Source organism: Punica granatum, chromosome 1 (assembly GCF_007655135.1).
Source record: "Punica granatum isolate Tunisia-2019 chromosome 1, ASM765513v2, whole genome shotgun sequence".
NCBI classification, from domain to species: Eukaryota; Viridiplantae; Streptophyta; class Magnoliopsida; order Myrtales; family Lythraceae; genus Punica; species Punica granatum.
In genome coordinates, this window is record NC_045127.1 from 18,629,764 (window position 1) to 18,657,276 (window position 27,513).

General features: G+C 44.1%; 1 protein-coding gene across 1 annotated transcript; it reads right to left on the reverse strand.

The window, feature by feature from the left end:
• Positions 1 to 3,682: 3,682 nt before the first annotated feature.
• On the reverse strand, positions 3,683 to 4,525 carry LOC116204088. The gene has a single exon (XM_031536156.1). It carries the CDS (start codon positions 4,523 to 4,525, stop codon positions 3,683 to 3,685), a length of 843 nt encoding a protein of 280 aa, XP_031392016.1.
• Between the last annotated feature and the right edge of the window lie 22,988 nt (positions 4,526 to 27,513).

Here is a 27,513-nt window from a genome sequence, read left to right on the forward strand (position 1 = left end):
CGATTCTGACAATCCTGAGTATGAAGGTTCCCCCCAAAAAAAAATCTTCAGCTTTTAATTATGTCACCTCTGACTCAGACGGGAGTGAGTCGTTTTCCTGGTAACGACCCTCGACCGATTCTAGGTAAAATCGCGATTCTAACAATCCTGAGTATGAAGGTTCCCCCAACTCCCAACCACCCCCCCCCCCTAAAATAAAATCTTCAGCTTTTAATTATCTCACCTCTGACTCAGACGGGAGTGAATCGTTTTCCTAGTGATTGTGAGAGTTGTACCTCCGGCAAAACATCATGACCGAAAGTGGCCACTCAGTGCCATATATAAGATAGAGCCCTGAACAAAAAGTATAAGTATACCCAACTGTTCACGGTAGCTGTTGTTAGTGAAACAGACATCAAAGACAGGAAACCACGTCATAAAGAGAGGCAAAGTGAAACCCCGTTTAAAAAACAGAATAGTGACTTATAGCAACTAAAACATGATTGAGGTTTGAAACAATAAATCATGGTATCAATCTGCCGCAAGTCCAAGTAACAAGAATCGATGCCAAAGCAACCAATCGTGCTACATTCAGCAACTAACATGGACCTCAAAAGAGAATCCGTGTGAATTAACACAACCAAAGATTTCTTCCAAGTCTCTCGCAACCTTAACCATCGCTTCCTTTTTTTTCTCTCTCTCAGCCTCTGCCGGAATCTACTTTAATAATTCAAAAGAAAAGAAAACCAGAAAGCAAATAGCTTAACTAAATCTTTAGAAGAGCAAATAGCTTCATTAAGTAAATTAACTGGCAACGATATTCATGGCATTATAGAAGAAAAATAATAGGTTAGATTTACCTAGTTTGTGGCAGCTTGTGATCCTCTTTCTGCCAGTTAGTCATTTATTATGTCCTTGTAGTCTCTGCACAATTAACTACATAATTTATACAGGTACAATAATGTATATTTGACGACAAAACAATAATGTATATACAGGTACAAGCATGTTCGCTTCCGATAACAGACCTAGAAAAGGGAAAACCATCAACATAAACAACCTTAATTTGGCCAACAAAAATAACCTATTGGTAGTGTAATCAGATGATCAACATAAAAGTGGAGAAAGGAAGTTCTAATGCTAGTTCTGAAATGCAGGTCTCACGGAAATTATTGAAGAATCATTATCCCCAAGCACAAGCCCTTATCGAACCCAGAAGCAAGGAGCCCACCAAGCATCTCATCCCAAGGCTGACCGATGGCAGTAAGGAGAGAAGAGAGGACCAAGCCTCCAAAACAACGAGCGAACGACCTAAGAACCTTATGAATCCACCTAAGTTATTCGAAGTCGGAGAAGAACAACTCAAAGAATGAGTTACTCTAGAAGAACGGTTTGATGGTCTGGAAACTAGACTTCTAGGGCTTTCCAATAACATCTTATTTGACCCTATTTAGTGCAGAAACGACTCAGAAAACTAAGCACGAAATGACTCTATAGTTTTAGCCCAATAGCCTTTAATTATATTCTAGAACTATCATATGTTCTTCTCGATTTCTCCATCATTCTTCCTGGTTGGAAGAGACTTGTCCTCAAGTCGAACTCTTCATCTTCTCCAATGTAAGGTCACAAGTTGGAAACATTGAAGGTGTCTGAAACTCCATAATCTTTTGATAACTCCACCTTGTATGCATTTTCACCAATTCTCTTCGAAATTTGAAAAGGTCCATCGTTGAGCTTCCCGAAACAACCTAGGTGGAATCGTTCCTTGCGAAGATGGATCCACACCAAGTCTTCTTCTTTGAAGCTTACGGATCTTCTAGACTTGTCGGCTTGTTCCTTGTATTTCTCATTTTGCTGAAGAATCTTTTTGCGAACCTCCTTGTGGAACTCTTGAATTTGCTTCACTCTTTCTTCAGCATCACTACTAAAAGAGTTATTTATTGGAATAAGAACCAAATCCAACGAGCTGTTAGGATTAGAGCCATACACAATTTGAAATGGACTCTTACCCGTGGTTTTGCTTTGAGATCGGTTATTGGCAAACTCGGCTTGAGGTAATTGAAGATCCCATTGCCGAATATGCCCTTTGATCAAGGCCCTTAATAAGCTCCCAAGACTCCGACTGACAACTTCGATTTGTCCATCGATTTGTGGATGGTGCAAGGAACTAAATTGAAGAGTAGCCTCGAGCTTCCTCCAAAGCATTCGCCAAAAGTGACTCATAAACTTCGAATCACGATTTGATGTAATGGTCTTTGGAATGCCATGAAGTTTCACGATATCTTTGAAATAAAGATCCGCTACATGAGACGCATCAAGAGTCTTGAGACATGGTACGAAATGCGCCATCTTTGAGAAATGGTCAACCGCCACCATAATTGAATCTTTATTTCTTTGTGTCCTTGGCAAGCCCACAACGAAATCAATGCTCACATCTTCCCATGGTGCATTTGGAATGGGAAGTGGGGTGTATAAACCCGTGTTTTTAACATGCCCCTTAGCGATGTGACACGTTCGACAACTCTCCACATACCTCGACACATCTCGAATCATATTTGGCCAGTGGAAATTTTCTTTAATGCAAGGATTTTATCTAGTCCGAAATGGCCTCCAAGTCCACCATCGTGTGCCTCCTTGACTATTGCCTCCCGTAAAGAACACCGAGGAATGCACAGACAATTATTCTTGAAAAGAAATCCATCTTGCAAGAAGAAATCCTTCGAGGCACCCTTAGAACATTCACTCCAGATTTTGGAGAAATCTGGATCTTTCTCATAAAGCTCTTTAACGACTTCGAAACCCACGACCTTTACTTCCATTGAAGAGAGAAACGTATGTCTTCTACTTAAAGCATCCGCGACTTGATTTTGAGCACCGCTTTTGTGCTTGATCACAAAGGTATAAGCTTGAAGGAACTCCACCCACCTTGCATGTGGATTGTTGAGCTTGTGTTGGCCATTGATATACTTCAATGTCTCGTGGTCCGAAAAGAGAACAAACTCCTTTGAAATAAGATAGTGCCTCCAATTGCTTGAGGCTCGAACAATAGCATAGAATTTTTTGTCATAAGTCGAATAATTCCTTCGTGATCCATTTAATTTTTCACTAAAGTAGGCAATGGGTTTGCCTTCTTGGGAGAGAATAGCTCTAATCCCAACGCTCGAAGCATCACAGCAAACTTCGAACATTTTCTCGAAATCCGGCAAGGTGAGCACAGGTGCTTCAGTCATCTTCTTCCTTATTAGCTCAAAACTCCTTTGTGCTGCTTCATCCTACTTAAACATGTTGCCTTTCAATCACTCGGTAATAGGAGCAATAAGAGTGCTAAAGCCCGCAATAATCGCCGATAAAAGGATGCTAACCCGTGGAAACTTCGCACCTCTTGAAGAGATCTAGCTTCCACCTTACTTGGCTCAACGCTAATGCTTTCATGAGATACAATGTAACCCAAGAAAATGACACTGTTGGTGAGAAAGTGGCATTTCTTGAGATTTACTTATAGTCGTTGTTTTCAAAGCACCTTAAAGACTTGTCAGAGGTGCTCAAAATGCTCCTTTAAATTTTTGTTATCGACCAAAATATCATCAAAATAGACCACCAAGAAAGTGCTAGGAGTGTTAGACAGTCCGAACGGCATTACCATCCATTCGTAGAGACCATCCCTTGTCTTGAAAGCCGTATTCCATTCATCTCCGGGGTGCATTCATATTTGATGATGTCCACTTCGAAGGTCCATCTTGGAGAAGATTGATGAACCATGAAGTTGATCAAGCAAATCATCAAGACGAGGAATCGGGAATCGATACTTGATTGTGATCTTGTTGACCGCTCGACTATCAATACACATCCGCCAAGAAACATCCTTCTTTGGTACCAAGAGAGCGGGCACCGCACAAGGGGTCAAACTTTCTCGAATCAAGCCCTTTCGTAGAAGCTTGTCAACTTGTCGTTGTAGTTCTTTGTGCTCTTTCGAACTCATTCGATAAGCTGCTTTATTGGGAATTGAAGCACCGAGAACGAAATCAATGTTATGTTGAATTTCTCGCACGGATGGAAGTCCAGGAGGAATCTCATCGGGGACAACATCTTGGAACTCCTTGGGCAAAGGCTTCAAACTATAAGGGATGTGCTCTTGATCTTCATTCTCCTGTAAGAGCACTAGTGCAAAAGCATCAATAAAGCGATCCATTCTATGAAGAAATTGACAATTGGAGAGAAGTGAACTCCAATTTCCATTCGAGGACTTGGATTTATTCTCCATTTGACAAGGTCCCAAGGTGATTTTAACACCATCCTTGACAAAGGAATAAGTTTTCTTGAACCCATCATAAATAACCCTTCGATCATATAGCCAAAGCCGTCCAAGGAGTAGATAGCATGCATCCACAGGAACCACGTCGCAAAGAACCTCATCCTTGTAGTATCGTCCAATCGAGAATTGGACCAAACAACGTTTGTCGACACGAACATCGTTGCCTTTCTTGAGCCAAGAGAGCTTGTATGGCTCAGGATGTTTCTCCACCGTGAGATGCAACTTTTCCACCATAGTAATGGAAACAACATTCTCACAGCTCCCACTATCAATGATTACCGTGCAAACCTTCCCGTTCGATGTTCACCGGGTGTGAAACATGTTATGACGAAGCCACTTGTCATCTTCCACGTGTTCAGCTCTTAAGATGCGTTGCACGACGAGAGCCTCTCCTTGATCGCCACAAGTAATCTTTTCGTGATCAACCTTATTCTCCTTGCTAGGATTGGAGTTATAGATCGGTTCTCCATCATCTTCCTCCACGAGAGAAACAATCTTTTGATTCGGGCACTCGGAAGAAATGTGACCAAATCCACTGCACTTAAAACACTGTCTTGAGATAGTGTTAGAAGTGCTAGGAGAAGTATTTGATTTCCTTGGGATGGACTTTGAAGAAATAGCCTTGTCCGTGGGCATTGGTTTAGACCTTGGTGCACTCCCCCGATTAAGAACTCCTTCTTTGCCTACAATCTTGCGAGCACCTTTCTCCTTTAGTTGCTTTTCCACACAAACTACCAACTTGACAACATCCTCTGGCTCCACTAGGTCACCTTTCATCAAGAGTTGCTCGAATTTAGCAGTATATTCCTCCACGATCAGCTCATCTTGCTTAAAATCATAGATGTGACAAAATATATCTTGCACGTAACTAGTGCAAAGGAACTTTTTCTTTAGCTCCCTCTTCATCTTTTCCCATGTCTCTATCCTCCTCTTCCCTTCACAAGCCCTTCGCCTCATCAAGTTCTCCCACCAAATTGAAGCATGTTTCTTCAGCTTGATGGCCACCAACTTAACCTTCTTGTCCTCCAAAATGCTTTTGTAGTCGAAAACACGGTCGACCGTTGCCAACCAAACGATAAAGTCTTCCAGATTCAAGTGACCTTCAAAGTCGAGAAAGTCAACTTTCACACCATAGTCTTCACGACCATGATGTTGAAGAGAAGCCCTCTCATTGGATGAGTTGGACTCCTCATGAAAAGGATTCTCCTCCTCATCCTCTTCATGGATTTCCGAACCATGATGCTGCTCATCACGGTTTGTAGCTTGAAGACGCTCAAGTTGTTGTTGGAGTTGTCGCACTTGCCTCCTCAACTCATCCACTTCAACATCACGAAGATCACGCTCGACGGGAACCACGTTGACGTTCTCACCTCGACGACGATATCCAGCCATGGAAAGAACCGGAGCTCTGATACCAAACTAATGGCGGTAAGGAGAGAAGAGAGGACCAAGCCCCCAAAACAACGAGCGAACGATCCGAAGAATCTTAGGAATCCACCTAAGTTATTTGAAGTTCGAGAAGAACAACTCAAAGAGTGAGTTACTTTAGAATATGACTTGATTACTTCACAGATGACTCCCCACATCCTTAGATGAGCATCCTATTTATAGAATAAGGACACAAGGACTTCTTAGTTTCCCTAGAAACCCTATTAACTCTAATTTTATCTTCTCGAATTTTCTGGACACAACTCACGAAAATGACGATAACTTTTTCTAGACAACTCCAAATTACGAACGGTTTGATGCATTGGAAACTAGACTTCTAGGGCTTTCCAATAACATCTTATTTGATCCCATTTAGTGCAGCAACAACTCAGAAAACTAAGCACAAAATGACTCTATAGTTTCAGTCCAACAGCCTTTAATTATATTCTAGAACTATCATATGTTTTTCTCGATTTCTCCATCACTGACCCACGCCAGCAGATTGAGAAGAAGCATTATCTGATGATAACAGTCCAAAGAGGTTACAAACATATATGGTTTAGTAAAAAGCCATCCGTTTCAAGAACATGATTCATAATATAGCTACTTATCGCCTCGAATCTCGACTATACGCATTGCAAATAGAGACCAAAGTCAGGTGAATCTGATTCTCTTTCCGCCAGTAGGAGTCAACCAAGGAGTTGAAAGTGAATTGATTGAGCTTCCAATGTGACAGAGACTCGAGAAAGCAGACAAAAAAAACGAATCACATTGTTGATAAATTCCAGAAAAATGATGCCAATTGCCAACTGATCTAACCCGAAGCATGACGATAACTGCTACAATGGGAAAATTTAAGCTGTCAACCGAACAAATCAGATGAAATGTACTGTGATTCAAATCTGATTGCATCGTCCAAGCCATAAACTTTTCATGAATTCAGTATTGATGTAAGCATTCAATGTTGATGCAAGCATCATCATAAGGAACAAAACCATGTAGGATATGAAGAGTCTGTGTTTTTCGACCTGAGTTGATGAGGGAAGTATTCTAAGCACTTCCCGAAGGAGAGACCTCAGCAATTTGCGTAACCGTCTTCCCCAAAACCCAGGCGATGGCAGACATGGAGACGCCATAAGAGAGCTCGTGAAAAAAATTTCTACATTGATTCGAATAGAGATTTTCATTCAGGTGACTATTGTAGAGGTTATTGTATAGCAGGAAGAATGTTTTTCTTACAGCGAGCTCTTTTAAACGAATAAGTTCCCCACTATCGAATAACATCGTGGTCAGCGACAAAAACATCAGTGAAGGAAATGATATAAGCGATAAACATGATTTTGATAGAGAACTCCCAGGAGCCTTCCGGGGAAATACCGATACATATTGTGCGCACCCGAATTTTATCTCGTCGGGGAATGCATGCGCGAAGCCTATGCAACGCGGCTCGGGAGTGTCCACCTTCCCAGGGATGCGCGACGGACGCACGTGGGAAGGAGTCGCCATTTACTGTTTACGACCCGTAGGTCGAGGGCCGTTGAGTCGCCCGAGTCTAGGGGTACGGGGTACACCTAAATACTAAGACAATGGTCATATGGAACCGAAAATTCAGAATTCGGGGGATCTATTACATGTGGGCCTATATCCCGCACGCCCTTTCAGTACTCTAGTTTGCTAGGCTTGCCGTTTTTTTTATTTACCGCGTGATTTAGGGTTGCACTTGACTCGCCCGTTTTGACACCGTAAAGTCGATGAATTGATCAAGTTGGGCCAATAATCCGAAAGATGAGTAGGCTTGTGCGTCGAGGAATCGGTTCACTATCTTTGCGTTACAGTTCATCAAATCGTGATGGTCGATTCCCTGCGCGAACCGAGACCACGAGTATTCGAGCCTACTCATCTCTTGGTAACAATAGGCCGACTTGACCGGTTCGACACTCAGACCTCTCGCTCGCCGATCGGGGATCCTTACAAATGAATGAATAGATGTACAAATAAGATCCTCGCAATGTACACTCGAATAATTACAAAGTATAACTAAATAAAGTAAATGGATCCCGATAGGTTTGCATTGGGCCAATATTCCGCTCCAGCTTACCGTGTGTTTTGAATGACCGATAAATAAATTAAGGCAACGCGGGCTCAAAGAACCGGGGGTCGAGTCCAATCGAACCGACTGCTTGCAAGAGAACCGATTAGTTCCCACTGTAACCGTTGAACCGATCGACACTCAGCCAAGATCACGCTGGGGTGATGCAATGGTGATCATGGCTTGCGAATCGTCGTGTGACCGAGGTGCTTGTTTGATGACGGTGTCATGCGTATCCCCGAGGTCTTTGATTTGTCGAGGACCGGTCTCGCGCCGAGGTGGCTGCTTCGCTGAGGATGTCCCGGTCGTGCGATGAGGGACTCGAGCTCTGGGGTAGAGCGCCTACGTATCCCGAGGGGTCAGAAATCAGAGTCCGCCGTAGTTCTTGCATTTGTTGTACCTGTGATCCTGACATCATCAGTAAGTCATGGGATTACTAGTGATTTGTAAGCACAGGTAAAAGGAAGTATTTGCGACGCATGCTCTTCAGTTTCGGGTCGCTTGGGCGACCCATGGAGAGTTTTTGCTTTGGTGATGCGAATGGGGGTCCCGCTTTCGGAGGCCCCGATACGCGGCCTCTGGGGCTCCTGTTGGCCTTGCATGGGCATATCGAGACGTTTTCAAAGGTGCCCAAACGGCTCTATCGGTTGTTCGACAAGCCCGTGAATTTAGGACCCTTCTCATCAAGGTGCCATAGGGCGGCTGCATTTGTAACCCGCATGGGGAATTTTTGTTCAAATTTGGTCAGACCTCAGTCTAGTCATTTCCAGAGTGTTATGACTAGACTCCCGGAAAGAAATGTCTAGGATTTTGGCTTTGTGGTAGCCGATTGAAGGGTGGCTGTGACCCATTTTGGAGTTGTGCAATGACAAAGGGAAAAGAGAAAGCTTGGGGAGCACGTTGCCCAAGGCTGAAAGGATACACGGGTTCACGCCTGCCGTGAGATGTACCCCCCCTTCTCTTCTGTCCTTCGGTTGGTGTTGGCTGTCTTGAACTGTTTGGATTGCGTGCTTGGTCACTCGCTGTGCTTGAAGAAGAATCCGCCTTAGACGGTTGAGTTCGGTAGGAGAGCCGATCGGGGATTATGTTAGAGTAGATAACCTGGTCATTTCCCTTGGGGATCCCTGGTTCGCGCAGTGTGCGAAGGCCCAGGATGACTGTTTTGTTTATCTCTCATTTTACTCTCCTTTTGCTACGGTCACCTGCCTCGGGGCCGTACCTCTCAACCTAAAGGGGATGAACTCTCCTTTTGCCACGACCACCCGCCTCGGGATTTTCAGTCGTGCCTCTGTTTTTCCCTAACTTTTGCCTAGATCGCCCCGAGGGGTTTTCGACCTAGCAGGCTCGATTCTTTTACCTCTCGAGTTTGCAAGGGCGAAGGGTTCGAATAATTCGACCTCCGAGTGCGTTACGTTCTGCCTCCGTCAAGGAGTTGCGTCTGCTGCTCCCCTTTTTTGTCGGGGTTTGTTGATTTCTTATTTGAATTGGCGATGCCGAAGTTTTATATCTCGGCGGTACCTTGTTTTGTTCATTGGCGGGTTTTTCCCGCATCTTTTCTCTCTCTCTTCATTGGCGGGTTTTTCCCGCTTCTTTTCTCTCTGTTTTTTTTTTCTTGCAGCTGGGGTTTGTATCGTGTTCCCATGTGTTTGTTTTACTTTTCCCGACTTTTTCGTTGTTGCGGGTGCTTTGATGCGCTTTGCCTCGCGAAGACTTGGTGTTTGTTCTTCATGCATTCGGAAGCCGAATTACGTGTTCTTCGTCATTGCAATCTTTACAAGTGATTTCCCCTGTTGTCTAGAGAAAGAAAATGCAAAATTGCCCTAGGGAGTGTGTGACCGAGGTTGTCTTGATGCTTGTTGTGGAAGATGCCCGTTCTTGATGCGGATGACTAGGAGCGTTCCAGTGTCGTTTGTTGGAGTGACCCACTATGGCGACCTCAGGGAGAACTTTAACCAGGGATGCCCCAGCGTACGTCGCTTGGAAATGTTCATCGTGGCCGGATGATGTTCGAGGTGGTCTCGGTCTGAATGATGAACGTGAATGCCCTAATCTTCATTGTTAATGTGACCTGTGGTGGGCGCCTTGTACAATCATCGTCCCCGATCGTGCTTGTGGCTCTAGCATTAATTGTACGCTGGAGAGGTGTACTCTCGAAACCGATGGGAATGCTTGTTTGTCGATTGAGACGGTTGCGCTGAAGGTATGCAGCTCGTTCGAACGCTTTCGTCGTCGGCTTCATAGGGGGTACCTCCTTGTCGGGCCCTTCCCTGCTGAAGTATAGGAAGAAAGACCCGATAGGAGTTCTCGAGGAGGTGTGAAACCGAGCATCGCTCTTGTCAGCACCCAATTTTGGCTCACCTTTCCAAACAATGATATCAGCAATGATCCAAGCCACAACTTGAGTAGAATACAGAAAAACGACTTAACAAAGCAGAAAATCACTATTCATCCTCAAGTCGGCAAAATCGAGCAAATGACACATGCATATGACAGAAGGACTCCAGGGGTCACCAAAGGGTAATAGAGTGACTAGAGAGCTCAGCAATATCCAAAATCGGCATTTTCAGTATATCACACGGACAGTTCTATTTTCCGATAGTTCGCTCGATCATCGGAAGATAGCCAATATTGGATTCCAAAAATCCACTCCAATGCCAAACAGATGAAAAGTGTCCCCAAAGGCATTTTGCAAATCATCTGCTCTATACAGAACAACTTTCTGTATACAGACAACTTTTCAGTGGAAGTCCAAAAATACCGGTTTCTCGGAGAAAAGTTAATTCCAAATATCAGATGCGGCCATGCCCCTCAATCATACAGAGCACGAGCAGTGCTTCATATTGTCTTTTAGAAGCCATACAGACACTCTGAATGACTTCCGAACGACAAAACGGGCATACCCTTCTTCGGAAGAGCGTAACCGGAGACTGGTCTGATGGAATTACGGCAAACGAAGTTCACACTACATTGCCCTGAAAACTCCAGCGGACATTCGCAATTGGGCAAAACAGACAGCAAAACCCTTCACGGTTTCCCGAGTAACCTCCGAGGAGCACAAAAGGCCATTTTCAGTGAAGATCCATATCTGAAGGTCCTCTTTGGGGAAACTTGACGCCGGATGCTTACCTTACACAATGCTAGCCTTCTCAAGGCTCAATGTGGAATCGTCGGAATGAATCACACAACTCATCTAGACCCCTCGAGCAGTGCTTTAAGGGTCTCAGATGCACTTTTCATATCCTTAGAGGCCCAATCTCAGCAAACAGAGATCACAGTAATCTACGGATCGCCCAAGAAACTCAGAAAGTAATCTGAGAAATCCAGTTTCGGCCTCCTAGGACATCTCCGGCCCCATATTTGCATTTACCGGCTTAAGGGACAAGTGCCCACGTGGGATACAAATACAAGATATGTTGTCAGAAGTGGATAACCTCGCTCTGAATGCATAAAAGGAGAAAAACCGGCTTCCGAGTCTCATACAGATATTTGGCAATTCCTCACGGAAAATGTCAATCTCGGACTCATTAAATCTGTTTCCTCGCGTATATCGATAATTCGACTTTCAATTCAAACCACGAACTTCGAATGCGCGATCAATCGAGACTCGAGCTTTTTCCCGATTTCTCCTCTTCGGTTGTGGGACCCACGGACTACCCAAGATGAGTCACCCCTTTGCTCTAGAAGCTTCCTCTTCTTCTTCAATGCAAGAAACCAACTTGCATTCTTAGCCAAAATATCCAAAGAGTTTGAAGACAACACTCCAACCCTTCTTCAATGCCATTTAATGCTTTGATCTCTTCTTCATTAATGCAAATGGAAGAGGATAGGGCTAGATATTTCCTTAAGCAAACCGTCCATCCTAAGCATGCCCAGTAATGATGCTTTGTTTCACTAATTGTGTCATTAGTTTTGCCTATAAATGGCCCAAAAGTGATTAAGATAATTACTTCTCCTCTTACACACTCTCTCCAACCTTTCTCCTTCAAGAAATCATCTCAAACTCCATAGCCAAGAACACTCAAGAACCAGAAAACTTCAGCACTTAGAAAGAAAAGAAAAGAGAACCGAAAAGATCCAAAGAGAGCCTTGAGTTCTTAAGTCGGAAGCCGATGTTCATCATCCCGACTTAAGCTCAAAAATTCTCAAACTTCATATCCCACTCATTTTGGACCCATGGAGTTCATTGGTGAAGTTGGTTTTTCCATTTGAAGTCTTTAAATTATTGTTTTAGGTCATTTAGAGCATTTCGGGTGAAGAATCGTCACTCTCGAGTGAATAGTGCAAGCCGTGCGCTAGCCAGCGCACTCGCGCACGTCCCGCGCGCCCCGCGTGCCTGCCCGCACGCACAGCCGTGCGCCCGCGCACCTGCCCGCGCGCCTGACGCCTCCCACGCGCCTCCCGTGCACTCCAGCCGCACGCCCCGTGCACCTAGCTCCCCGAAAGTGCATGCCCTTGCAACCGAGCACTCTTTCAAGCGTTCAACCGAGTCACCCGACTCTCGAACACTTCCCCAACTCTTTCCTCGTATCCCGAGGCTAGGTAAATCACTCTTGACTTAGAGGAGTTAGGGTTTTTTACATTTATTGCATGGCTATGGAGTATTATGATATTTTATGCATACTTAACTTGCAAGACTTAATTTTTATACACTTTTATGCTATGTTATGCATGTTTACCACTTTATAACTTGCTAGCATGTCGAAAAAAGGTTTGGATTGTCGTTTGGGAGATCATCCCGACCCGGAAATGGCAAGCAAGTTCACGACCAAGTCTCTAAATGGGATGGCCGAGACTTAAGTTGCTCTTTTCGGGTTAAGATTAGTCTCCTTAGCCCGATCCAAGTTAGTTTCCGAGTTTATTTTGTTGCTCTTGCATGCATGAAACCGGTATTATTTTATCGATTCCTTAAATAACATGTTTGTGAATGTTTGCATGTTTAAATGAGTTAATCAAATCATGGTAATACCGGCTTTTGTCAAAAACGTGTTATTCATCATGTTTGATGTTTGAGCATGCGAAAAATGATTAAACCAAGACAAGGAAATCATTTGTGATTTGAATCGAGCCACGAGAGTATTCGGCCGTCTTTGACTAGGTGAAGCCGAGGGCTTCTTGGCCTTTTTGGATCAAGAATAATTTCCTTATTTCGAGTTTAATTCATTTCTCGGATTGTATGAAATTGTAATTTTGATATTTCCATGATTCCCATGTTAAAACATCGTTTAAAACCCTTTTTAAAACAAACATGCATGGGTTTGTGTATCGAGGACTCATTCGGATCCATTCGGTTATAAGGGTATTGTTGGTTATTCAACCGAATTATCCTTGATCATTATGGATTCGTTTTGGTTGTCGAATCACGAATCGTTTTCACAATTAATGCATTCAGCAATAACCTTAAGCATTAATTCCACGAACGGGTTAATCGAGACGTTCACACGATTAATTCATTCAATTTAAACAACTTTGCACGAACTGGACATTAATCTGTAACTCGCGTCGACGAATTACAAAACGGTGTTAATGCCCTTTTCGAAACCCTCATACTTCAAATCCTTATGTGTTGTTCTCCTTTTCTAAAAACAAATTTTCAAATCAAGGGCAAGAACATCATTTTGTGATTTGCCGACATCCTAGCGCAGTTTAAGGTGTCAATTGGGTATTATGTATCAAAAATACAATTACCTGACTAATCATTTCATTCGACTTAACCAAATGCTAGAAAATGGTTAGGCGGAACTCTAGGTTCCAAATCTAGAGTCAAAATACAAGTTTGGATCAATTCAGTGGTAATTCAGTGTCACAACACCGAATCACTGTAAAAGCAATCCACACATGAGATTTGACTCTCTTTTTCAAGTTTCCAACAAAAGCCGAATGCTAAAACATTGGCACATGTTTGATTGTTTAGCATATGGCATTTGCTTGCAAAAACACCCCTAGGTTAAATAATCTATTAATTCACGTAAACACGACAATAACAAACACCTTGTCTGTTATTAACATGTTGCGTGTTATCTTTCCGCACTTGTTTGCCATGCGGGTCGAGCCTGATCCTTAGGCCGAATAATATTAGGGTTCAACACCCTAATCATCGATCACAGGGTCCAACGCCCTAATCAACACTCACAGGGTCCAACGCCCTATTCAGTGAGAGCGTCCATTGAATTTCAGTTCTTCGGTCTTTTCCCTAAACTCACGGTGAGTTAGAGTGGAATAATAACCGAACGCGAGTCGACGGGAATTCGGCCATTTGTAATTTGTATTTATTGTTTTCGAGAGCATTGTACGGACTTTTATTTTGTACTTTTTGTTCTGTAAGAATTCCAGTCGGTGAGCGAACGGTCCGAGAGTCGAATTAATCGAATCGGTTTAATGCTTGCCCAAAGGAAAGTAAGCCCAAGAACTCGCGGTTTTGGTTCACGCAGGATTCAACCTCCATGGTTAGATGAACTGTAACGCAAGATTGTGAACCAACTCCCCGACATAAGGGTTTAATTCTCTCTCGGCTTCTCAACCGACATCGTTTAGTTCACCGAATTTCCGTTGTCAAAACGTGCGAGCCGAGTGCAGCTTAATTCATGCGGTAAATCATAAAACATGTAAGCCTAGCAAACCAGAGTACCGAAAGGGCGTGCGGGATATAGGCCCGCACGTAACATGAATCCCCGAACACGGATTTTCCGGTTCCGCACAGACCAATGCCTTAACAACAACTAGGTGTTCCATACCCCTAGACCCGGGTAACTTATCCGCCCTCGACCTTCGGGTCGTAAAATGATAAGTGGCGACTCCTTCTCTCACGTGTGTCCGTCACGCGTCCCCACGGGAAGGTGGACACTCCCAAGCCGCGCGATTCAAAAGCGCGCAATGCGGGCCCCGACGAGAGTCCACATTCGGGTCCGTACAGCTCTTCGCCCGCGATTGGCGTGTCCCTGTGAAGGATGACAAAGAGGATGATATATTAGGCGATTATGCGGTGGAATATGTGGTAAGAAATGTAAGGTGGACCCATGGGAAATTCCTTCGTCCAGCGCGCGACCCATGGGGTGCCGCGCGTGGGGGACACTCAATTCCGAGATCTAGTCATCGCCACCCTAGAGTGGGCAGACCGTGGCTAGGGGCCACATAGGTGTACTTTCCCCGATTGCGGGTTGGCATGCGCAGCCGTCCTAGGGAAGGCTCGAGGAGCCGGATCCCATGAGGACAGACGAATCGAACAATTCCGACAGAACCAACAGGGCGTCTTCGAGGCTATCCTAGTGCGCCTGTGAATGGTTCGTTCCTGCCGGGAGCTTGTTTGGGAATGCATATAAATAAATGTAAAAGAGAGTTTAGGGAAGAGTGCATGTTGCCCCAGTGGCTGGTTGATGGCCACAGTGGAGGGTGGGTAGGGATCATTCTCTGGTCGGAGATGTGACCGTGCTAGTGACTTTCGCGGCGGGTTGGCAGGGCCATGCTCTGTTCGTCGGAACTGTTGCTTGTGATCTTTTGTGGAGGGAGGGTTGGGATTCGGTGTTGAAGTTCCAAGGTGCTGGACGGGAAGTATTCATTGTCCTGATTGTGGTCGTTCAAGGTTCAAGTTGCCTTCTTGTCAGTTATTTCCTGCAATGGGAAGAGGAAAAGCAATGAAGGAACAAGAACTATTCGTAATTTGAATGCAACTGCGTAGGGGGGCGAATTGGCCTGGTAGGCGTCATGCAAGCACACTGAGAGACATGCACAAGGTGTGTCGAGGATGCATACATGGGCAAGGTAGGGGTGTGCTCGCACGACGCGGAAAGGGCACGCTCAGTTGTGTTGATGGAACCACTTGTAGCATGGAGGGACGTGTGCTCAACCATGCAATGACATAATCGATTGCGCGGGATTAATGGGGAGTTAGTGTTGCTTGGATGGTTGGCCCTTGAGCTACTGATCGTCTCACCGTGGAGGAAGGGTGAGGACCATGAGAGGTCCACCTGCAAAGGCGGTCACAACTTTGTCTACCGTGTGGTAGTGTTAATTGTCGTGTAAAACAGTAAATGGATAGGATGCATGCAATGCGTGAGTTTTCAAAAGCTAATGTTGTCGTTCACATTGACTCGAAAGGTTCAAAGTACAATGCAAATTTTGTAAAATAGAGCCTTAAGCTGATTTGCCACCACACTCGGGGTTTGAGCGAGCGCGGCCTCAGAAAGCACCAGTTCTAGGCGAGGGCCTTGCAGAGATATCTATCCTAGAGTGCATGTGTGGGCCTCCTCGAGCCCTCTTCCTAGACCTCTCCAGGGCGGCGTTCGCTCAAGCAAGCTCCTGACCGCATCTCTGCATCTTGGCACGGGTTTGGGAGAGCTCCCTCTAAGGTGGTTGGCCGGTGAGTTCTTCATCTCTCAACGATCTCTCGGTGATCGAACCTAGTGTTGATGAGGTCGATCATGTTGTCCCGGAATATACCCCATTCGCGTTCTGTGGCAGGTCGGTGAGGTCCTCGTGTGTTGGCGGACTTTGTCGAGGCGCGGGCAGGAGGCCGAGCAAGGCGTCCCTTACCAAGATGACAGGAAAATCCGTTTAGGACTCGTCAACATGAATGACATCCTAATTTTTGAAAACTGCATGATGCATGTGTATGAAGAGAGTAAATGCCCACGGCTTAATAGAAATTACATGTACATCGCTCTTGAAATGGAAAAGACTCAAATGGCTCGCAGGCCGACTCAATGGACTGTTGTCGGAGTCGGGTTGAAGGCTTGCATGGAGGCATAACAAGATGCATGGTTCGGTGCTAAGAGGACCGTGCTATCTATGAATGGGGGCTCCCGACTCAAGGGTGTGAATTCCTTGAAATCGAGCGAGGATCTTTGGGGGCTGGTTCGGTGGCATAGCCCACTCGATCCGTTTCCTTACTCGGAACCTCTAACTAACCTAGCTTCCTATTGTGGCGCCCGTGGGATTTCGGACGAGGCACCTAAAGCTAGCATGATATGCAATGCATGCGTGAAATAAATGTGCGTAAGTAGATAAGCGGTAAACGACGGAAAGCAGTAAATAAACAAGCAAGCAAGCAAACGGGATTGAGCCCGAACCCTCTAGATGTCCCCAGTGAAGTCGCCAAGTTGTGCACACCCAAATTTTATCTCGTCGGGGCACGCATGCGCGAAGCCTATGCAACGCGGCTCGGGAGTGTCCACCTTCCTGGGGACGCGCGACGGACGCACGTGGGAAGCAGTTGCCACTTACTGTTTTCGACCCGTAGGTCGAGGGCCGTTGAGTCTCCCGGGTTTAGGGGTACGGGGTACACCTAAATACTAAGGCAATGGTCATATGGAGCCGAAAATTCCGAATTCGGAGGTTCTATTACATGCGGGCCTATATCCCGCACGCCCTTTCGGTACTCTAGTTTGCTAGGCTTGCCGTTCTGTTTATTTATCACGTGATTTAGGGTTGCATTTGACTCGCCCGTTTTGACACCGTAAAGTCGATGAATTGATCAAGTTGGGCCAATAATCCGAAAGATGAGTAGGCTTGTGCGTCGAGGAATCGGTTCACTATCTTTGTGTTACAGTTCATCGAACCGTGATGGTCGATTCCCTGCGCGAACCGTGACCACGAGTATTCGAGTCTACTCATCTCTTGGTAACAATAGGCCGACTTGACCGGTTCGACACTCGGACCTCTCACTCGCCGATCGGGGATCCTTACAAATGAATGAATAGATGTACAAATAAGATCCTCGCAATGTACACTCGAATAATTACAAAATATAACTAAATAAAGTAAATGGATCCCGATCGGTTTGCATTGGGCCAATATTCTGCTCCAGCCTACCGTGTGTTTTGAATGACCGATAAATAAATTAAGGCAACGCGGGCTAAAAGAACCGGGGGTCGGGTCCAATCGAACCGACGGCTTGCAAGAGAATCGAGTAGTTCCCACTGTAACCGTTGGACCGATCGAGCTCCCGAGTGATATCTAAACACGTTTCACACATCCAATCCAAATTGCCTTCCACATAGGCCATATTTGGAGTTTGATGGTGACTCGAGGTTAGATCCCATTCCGCACTCGGGTTGCACGCGCTCAGTGAGTTAGGAGGCGTTGGACCTCGTGTTTGGTGATTTGGGGCATTGGACCCCGTGCAACACGTAACCTATGGGCTCGGACCCGAACTGCAACAAATCAGCGAAGGCGAATGGAAAACAGAAGAAAAAATGATGAAACTGACGAAAAACAGACGATAACTGACAAATACCGATGAATACAGACAAGTGGTGTATTAAGTCGAGTATACGTGATTTAATTAGTTATTAACCGGGGTTGATTAACAAACAATATGTCTAACCTAGACAAACATAGATGGTGGATTAGAATAGGGTTCTAAGCCAATTACATGTGTGTATTTGTTTTAAGACTCTTATTCAGTGAGGTGTCACTACAGTTTCACCGAATTAGCTAAACTCGTATTTTGACTCTAGATTGGAATCTAGCATCCCACCTATCCATTATCTAATGTTTGATTAAGTCGAATGCATGATTAATCCGGTTCTTCACGTTTCGTAACTAAAATAAAATGTTCACCACCGAATCTATGATAGGAAGAATGAAACACCGAAAGTGAACGGAAAGGGCCGTGCGAATGAAACTCGCACCCGAACGGGTTGCCCTTTCTCGCCCATAGATCGAGGTGTTTCCAACTCCCTAACGCCTAGGGTATCGGTGAATCAAGGAATGACGGTTATGCCCTTGGATAATAAAATTGTGATGTTCGTATGCAAATTGAAGATCGCGTCACACGAAGGGGTCTAAAAAGGATTCGCGCGTCTCGACTGGAGCCGCCTCAAATTGGGCCCGGACCCGAGTCATAGCACGCGAGTACTCGCTAGACACCGATCCTATTCGCATTACGTGTCTCGGTGTTTTGAAATGGTGATCTTTTAAGGAAAAGAGCATTCCCGCCGTTCTACGAACCATCGATGCGTTTACGAATTAATAATCAATTTGTCCAATTATTTAGTCCAAGTGATTTAATTAGTCGGATGATACGTCCCTTTTTTCCCATTTGTGGAATTATTCGACGATTATCAATTTACATTGCGGTTGTGGTTTTGATGGGCGATAGGTGGATTTAACAGGTGGTTATCCGGAACCGACATGCCTAACAAATAATAAACGTGTCGACGACGATTAAAAGGAAGCGTAATTACGAACAATTCCAAGGATCGACTTCGGAACGATGAAGAGGCCAACCGTAACTCCGAAAGAGGTCATGGAGGAGTCGGCCACCCCCAAGGGTAGTTGGCCGAATGCTCCTTGACCCGATTTGGGTTTCGGTGGGTCTCCCGCGTCATTCCTAATCGTCCCTTGCGTACATCATATAATATGCACGTGATAATAGCACACATTTCATTAAATTGACGTCAACACAACCCCAATTTGCACAAATAAACATGTGAAGCACTCAAAAACATTATATTCACGAAATCCACAAGCGGTATTAGCTTGTTCCACGATAAACTTGGAAATAATTCGTGGGAATCATCCGGCATCAAGGAAAGGAGAGCCCAAAGGCTTCGGGTATGCCAAGGAGCCTCACGGCCCCTATTGCAAGGAGATGGCCGTGGGTTCCTTGACATGGTCGAACCCTCCAAGGGCTCTCCCTCCTAGATTCCGAGCCGTTCCCTTCGTTCAATCACGTTTTAGCCACGGTTAGAGACCTCTCAAACGTAGAGGTGGCCTAATCCGGAAGGATGAGGCGATTATGGACCCAAGGGAGCCGAGGAGGCTCACGGCCCTCCATCTAGGAGGCTCGGCCGAGAGGCTCCATGGCCCTCTCGAGTCTATATCCGTCTCATTCCCCTAGATTCGGACCACATTACGTATGCATGCACATTTATGCAACCATATGGACGTAGAGAAAAAATGGAAGTACGTACGATGCATGAGAGTGCATGGGAGGTCCGGATCTAAAGAAAAAATGACGTCTTTCATGCATTCCGGTTCTCTAAATCACATTATCATTTCACACAAACAAATATCGAGGATCCTCGCTTCTCTAAGTCGTAAAGAGATGTTACCTAGCCTCGATGCACGAGGAAAAGAGTCGGGGAAGCGGCCTTGAGAGTCGCGAGACTCGGCTTGAGCGCAACGGGTTGAGGGACCCGAGAGGTGGCAGCCGCGGCAGTTCGGGGAAAACGGGTCGACACGCTAGCTCCGGTCACGGCACGGTGCAAGATCGGGCTCGTTGGACTCCTAAGGGGCGGATCTAGACGTTCATGGGTAGTCCCGAACGTGCCAAGCCCTAGACAAGCCCAAAACAGTGAGAGAAAGTTCGGTAAAAATGTAAAGGACCCGATAAAGAGGAAATGGGCGAAACGGTGGTTGTGCACGGTGGATCGGCCCTCGGACCGTGACCACCACTTCACGGGGGAGGGTGAGGGTTGTGAGGAACCCTTTGAACGTGATGGCACGACTCGGCAAAGTCGTGGGAGGAAATGGCACGTCGTTAGGGCTCGGATGCACGCGGGTAACGTTATCAGGACCCGACTCTCTTCACGGCTGGAACATGATGTTGGAGGCTTCAAATGGAAAATCTAAGCCTAGAAATGGACTTAGGAGGTGGGAAATATGTAGGCTAGGAAGTTTGGTGATTTTTGGCTTAAGTCGGGTCGGGTGGTTACCGGAATACCGGACGGTTTTCCGGTGATTTTGGCCGGTTTCGGCCTTGATGAAGGCTGACCGAAAGTGAGGGAGAGGGCTGGAGTTTGGGAGGTTTTTGGAGAGAGATTGGGTTGAGAGAGAGTGAAGTTGAAGAAGTGATTAAGTCTAATGATGAATGGGAACTTATAGGCTTGGCTAATGGCTTGGTTAAGTGGAGTTAATTGCGGTTTGGAGGCTTAAGCATGGGCTGCCGAAATTTTGAGGAGGATTAGGGAGGGGAAGATGTCACTTAGAGTGTAGGGGAAGCAAGGGAGAAGTGATGGGAGGTGATGGGTGTAAGGAAAATTTGAATTTGTGGTGGGGGGAGCTTGGAGCCGCCGGCCTTGGGTTCTAGCCAAGGTCTAGGGTTTGAGCCACGGCTTGGCGGCTTGGCTTGGCTGAGCTGTGGGTCCCATTCGACTAAGAGAAAAGCTTGGAAAAGCTTGAGATTTGATTGAACGCGCGTCCGATCTTCGATGTCCGATTAATTAATATATTTGGAATGCTTGAATGAAGAGAATTTGAATGAGCCTAATATCGCCATATGTCGTATGGCGCCTCGAGAGTCGGTTTTGTCCTGTTTGGGCGTTCAGAGTGGAATTAACTGTCTCTGTTCTCCGATTGCTCTTTTGTGCGTTGTAGTGCTTGTCTCGGTGAGCTTTTTGTCTTGCGCGGGATCGTTGGCTCGCCGTCCCTAACCGAAGGCCGTCAGCCGGGGGAGACCTAGGGACTTGGGACCGGGGCTTTCTCAGTGTTTCCCGAGTGTCTCGAGGTGTTCGGGGATCGCTGTGATCTCTGTTCTCCATGAATGTGCCTCGAAGATTTGTCGGGAGGCATTTACGACCATTGAAACGTCCCTCGGGAAACCTTGTAGCATTCCGAAAGGTCATTTGAAGCTTGTTCCATGACCCCGGTGGTCCCTGGGTGCCTGTAGGCCCGTTTTGGGGTGCCGTTTACTCATCAGTGGACCGGGCCCCGGGAGCCCTGTCAGAAAAGGCGTCCGTGAGAGATCGGGGGTGTCCCGGCTTAAGTAGGATGCCTCCGGTACGCGCCCTGACGTGTCGTTGGTCACTTTGGCGCTGAGAGGGATTTTTAGAGTCCCATATTAGGTACCTTTCGGTGTTTCAATGATTCGGTGATGAATAGTGCTGCAGTGCCAGCCCTGTTGCTTCGGGACTTGTCATCTGCTTACTTTTCCAACCGCCCTCTCGTGCTCACTTAGTGGACCTTGCTTTCTCTTGCCTTTCATGTCTCTGTGCCCGCACGTTCGCCTCCGATTGTCGGGTGATGAATAGTAACTCGGGTTTTGGCCGAGGATTCTCGTGTAGGGAGCCGGTGGACCAAAATGGGGTGCTGACACATACGCATTTTTTCAAGGTAAACCCTATTATCGAGAAGCTCACTCGGGCCTCACTAATTCAGTCAGGCCGGATCGGCCCGTTAAGAGGTAAAACTCTCCAAGCGAGAATTTTCTGCAAACACAACGACTCGAACTTGAGAACTTGCTCGACTCATCCAGTCGAGCCGAGTCAGCCCACTAAGATAAAGCTCTCCTAACGAGAATTTTCTACATTTACAAGAACTCGAACTCGAGATCTTGTTTAAGCGGAACAAGCTCCTTGAACTGACCCACCTTCGTGAAAATGAAGAAATGTGCCAACTTTGAAGGTGAAGAGACATAGCACTGCTAATGAAGAGCAACACCCAATTGCACGATTGATCGTGAAATTCATGAACAATCTGAGTCATTGGCAGCGGAGATGACAGCGTTGAGCTTCTTCACCTGGTGCGGCCTCCACCTAACATCAATTGTTGTGGAAATGCACGGGGAAGGTGAAGGAGAGACGCAAATTGAAGACGGAGACTATGCCCGCCCAGAGAAGAGAGGGCTTGACCGGAGAGGTGTTTGCTGCCATGGCGCACCAGGGATTGCACACCTTCTGTGACACTAATACAGGGTCGCAGTGCTCGGTCCAGCAATGCAGCGGGAGATGAACAGGGAGGCACCACCAAAGAAAGGAAGGAGTGCAGAGGAAAAAGAAAACAGAGACATGTTCAGGCCATCTGTCTTCTTTCGATAACATATTTATTATGTATTTTGTAGCTTTAAATTTCATGGGAGGTTTCCATTGGTGGGGATATGAATAGCCGATCAACCATGAACTATGAAATTGCTCATGAATCCTACGTGCGACTTCTCATGGCACGAATACTAGCTTCTTATCACACAAGTTAGGGGATTCTACTTTAAATACGTATCTATAGATGATGACATATATTTTCCTCATACCTTTCGATTATGTTTGAATTTCAAGGGATTTCATTTTATGTTTAATTTAAAATTTGGTCTACCTCTTGACTCCCCATAAAAAAATCATTCCATATGAAAACTTGTTTTAGAAAAAGTGAAAGCCAGGTTTGCCTCATCAAAAGATAAGGCTATGTTTACTTTGAGAAAATTTTCATAAAAATGAAAAATTGTAAAATATTAGTTTACTTACTTAAAATGAAGAATAATTTTTTAGGAAAATAGATTTTGTAAATTCTCCAAATTCAAACCAATTTAGAGAAGTTCTTTTAATAGTTTTCCAATTTTCTTCTCTTTAATTGGAAGGTCCGTTGTCAATTATTTTTTTCTTTTTAATTATATCAATTATCCTCCCTCTAATTGAAAAGTCTCTAGTGGTTATTAGATATTGAATATAAGATAGAAAATTCTAAATTTTGTCTTTGTAAACATGATTTCTGAATTCTCTTTAGAGAAATTAATTTAAACAAAGGAGAAGAAAAATGGAAAAAAAAGAAAAGACTTTTCCAAAGGTAAACTGACCCTAAACGTCGCGATAAAATACGATCAACGCAAGTGCACGTTATTGAACAAGTAATATAAAGTGAATAAAAGTGTTGTCCTACATAGACTGATCCAAACTTCACTAAATACCAAAACCGTAACAACTAGCATTTATCTAGACAATCGATTTTTGAAAAGTGATGTAAACTAAATCTAAATATTATACTAGAGTAAGGAAGGAAATTCAAGTAAATACCAATGAAGATGAATTTATGACTATCAATTTCTCAGTACCTTATATAGAATTGATCCGTCTCTCTCTATTCTATCAAGTTCTTGAATTACTAACCTATATGATCTTCCTACGCCTCTTCCGAGCACAGTAGAAACTTATTCCCTGTATCGAATTAACTACTCGATTGCTAGGCAATTAATAAGCAAGAACCCATTAATTATCAACTCTAATTAGCCACCTAAGGTGTTCGGATATATTCCTATCCCTCACACGAATTAGTCGATTTTTCAACTCAAACTAAACTTAGGCTATCATATCCACGGCTTAACCTAGAATCCTCTTCCGACCTCATCTAGATTTCTTAATCAACTCAATGTTGGGAATTAGCGTATGCCCTAAAGGCAATTTGTCATCAGTTCTGTAATATAACATGTATTTCATTATAATATGAGGTAATTTTGTTATTGTGTGGATTGAGCTAAATATGATTTTACATAATAATGTCCTTGGAATAGTAAGTTCAATAGGCATCAAGTTTAACTTGATTGTGAGATCCTATAATTATTGAACACTATTTCTAAATGTCCCTAGTCGGAGTATTATCGTTAATTAGGACGACGATAATACGGTTAGACTGTGTGGTGTTGATTGATGACCAAGTCTTACAGGTTATGGATGTGGAGACATCGAGTCACACCGTAGGTATACATTAAGAGTAATGTATACTAGACTGACCCACCATGAGATTGCTACATGGATTGTTACGTGATTGTCATTAGCATATCTCATAGTGATTCTAGTGTAGTGGTCATTTGACTTGAGGTCACCATGGATTCCTACATGTAATGTTGTATACTTTGATACTGTCAAACGTCACCGTAACAGGTTGGTTATAAAGACAGTTATTGGGTATTGCCACTGAGCATGGAAAGGAATGTCAGTGACCAAAATAGGATTTGCCCCTCCTACAAAACGGAAGTGATATCTCACGGCCACTTGGTGGGTAGTGTCTAAAAGTGTATGCATACCCAAATGAGTCAATATTAGGATATCGAGCTCATTTGTTCTGATAAACTTACCCGGTAAACTAAGAAAAAGAGATTGAGCCATATAAGGATATCATCGACCATGCCTTGAACTCAATAGAGATATAGAGGACAAATGGATTATCCTGCATGGTAACGTATGTCACAAGATTTATCGAGAAATTGACTTTCTGATTACTTGAGTAGCAGTGATGCATTGCTAGATGCCGCTCACTGTTTATAATATTGAAATAGAGATTTCGATATTATTGTCAATGTAATTAGGAACCTACAGGGTCACACACGACGATTAAATTGACGGGATATTTTGAAACAATAAAATTGTCTAATAGAGATTATATGATTTAAGGTGTGACTGATTAATCAGATATTTAATAAGATTAAATTTGTCGATTAATTAGACCTGATTTATTAGATTAAATGGACCACATTGATACACGATGCATATGATGACACATGATTTTATTTGAATAGACATTTGTATGGACACATGTTATGTGGGGAGCCAATTTATGGCAAATCCCACATCGGCTGGGATTTGATTTTCTTCCCCCTCTATTGCTTATAAAAGGGGCATATAGTATATATTATATGTGAAGAATCATACATACACACATGTATGTGTGTGCGCGCAAATGTATATGCATATAAGTATATATAAATATAATTTGGGTTGAATTGTTCAAACTCAAATTAGGTCCATTAGTTTAATAATTTCGGGCGTCGCACAGGTGTTTCCTTCAAGTGTTGGCCGCTAGCACCGCCGATCTCGAAGACTCGTCGACTAAGTCGGTGTGGATATTTGTAGAGGCGTCACGCGTGGGGCGCTTGGTCGACAATTTTAAAATTAAAGGTACGCTTTATTTTCTCCTATTCTTCTAGCAGGTCTTGAGATTAGTTTCATGGACAGGAAAATTTTGAATTTATCTTCCTTTTACGCTTTTGTTAGCCCCATGAAACTAGCAATTGGTATCAGAGCCTAGCTAGTTAGAATCTTAGTAGATAAAAGCATGAAATATGATTTTATGCTTGGTACTTGTGTGATTATGTTTGATATTTGCGGTATATGACTGTTAGACATGGACTAGGTCCTAGTTGTGTTAGTATAATAGTTATACGTATGTACTATTATGTAAATGTTACATAATAGTGTATGGTGAGATCGATTAAATGTTGACAAAATCCCTCAAAATATTAAGTCCATAGCCTTCCACTGTGTAACGCTCGTCAAGACCAAAATCGATTAGAGTGTAGACCTTGCCCTCGTAGGATGCCCTCAACTATTTTGGTAAGACGTGGTGTTTACCGATGGATCGGACTTAACTGAGCAAACCTAATAAGATTAGGAGTTCAGAGGCATGGAGTTGGGCATCCATCTACAAGATAGATTTGAATAAGGAGTTAATCACCCAACTAATCAAGAGTTGCATGAGATGCAATTGGAAAAGTGAGTTCCCTACCTAAATAGCCAGTTCTAGGTGAATCAGCCCTCGCTGACTCAGAACTTGATGAGATATGGATCTTGAACCACTATGAGAATGAGATTCTCCGAATCAGTGGTGAGGGTCATTGATTTGATAAAAATAGTGGGAGCAATATTTAATAAAGTCCTCATTAAATATAGTTGTGTCATAATACTTATTTTGCATATTTCTGTGGTAATTACCATGGTGACGAACACTTCTAGTACTTTCTATTTGCGATCAGTCCTTGGTATTGGAACTTGAGAATTGTTCTTACTTAGGAGAAAAAGTTATATGTCTTAGAGCAATCTCTTCCTGCACCACCACCTGACGATGCCCCCCAAGCAGAGAAAGATGCTTACAGTAAGCATCATAATGATGCCGTGAACGTCGGATGTCTCATGTTAGTCACCATGGATTTGGTGCTTCAGAAGCAACACGAGAACATGGGGGCGTACGATATGATCGTGCATCTTAGGCAGCTTTATGAAGAGCAGGCCCAACATGAGAGATTCGAAATCTATAAGGCACTTTTTCAGGTAAGGTTGACTGAGGGAAGCCCGGTAGGTCCTCATGTACTCAAGATGATTGGGTACGTCGAGACTGTGGGACGACTGAGATTTCCTCTAAGTCAAGAGTTTCCTCTGAGATTTCCACTTAAGGTATCCATATTATAGAGATCAATGTATCTACTACTTCTACATCTTGGGTATTAGATACCGAGTGTGGTACTCATATTTGTGGAAATATGCAGGACCTAAGGGACAGTAGATCGTTGGCAAAGGGCGTGGTGGACCTACGAGTTGGAAATGGAGCAATGGTTGCTGCATTAACTGTAGGGACTTATCACCTGTCTTTGCCTACTCGGCTTGTACTAGATCTTAACGACTGTTATTATGTACATTCTATAAGTAGAAACATAATATATGTTTCTTGTTTGGACAAGAAGGGATTTTGTTTCACTATCAAGAACAAGTGTTGTTTTATGTACATGAATGATGTATTTTATGGCAGTGCCCATTTAAGTAATGGTATGTATGTTCTTGACCTAGATACGCCTGTTTATAACGTGGAAACCAAACAGCTCAAGTCTAATGATTCGAACCCCACTTATCTTTGGCATTGTCGTTTAGGCCATATTAGCGAGAGTCACATCTCCAGACTCCATAAGGTTGGATTATTGGACTCGTTTGATTTCGAATCGATCGAGACATGTGAACCTTGCTTAATAGGGAAAATAACTAAGGCCCTCCCTTTATAGGAAAGGGTGAGCGAGCTAATGATATTCTGGCTCTCATACATACCGATGTGTGTGGACTAGTGAACAAACTTGCTAGAGGTGCGTATTTCTACTTCATTACATTTATTGATGATTTCAGTAAATTTGGATATGTGTATTTGATGAAACACAAACCAAATCCTTTGAAAAGTTCAAAGATTTTAAGAATGAAGTAAGAGCATTAAAGTTTTTCGATCAGATCGAGGAGGTGAGTATTTG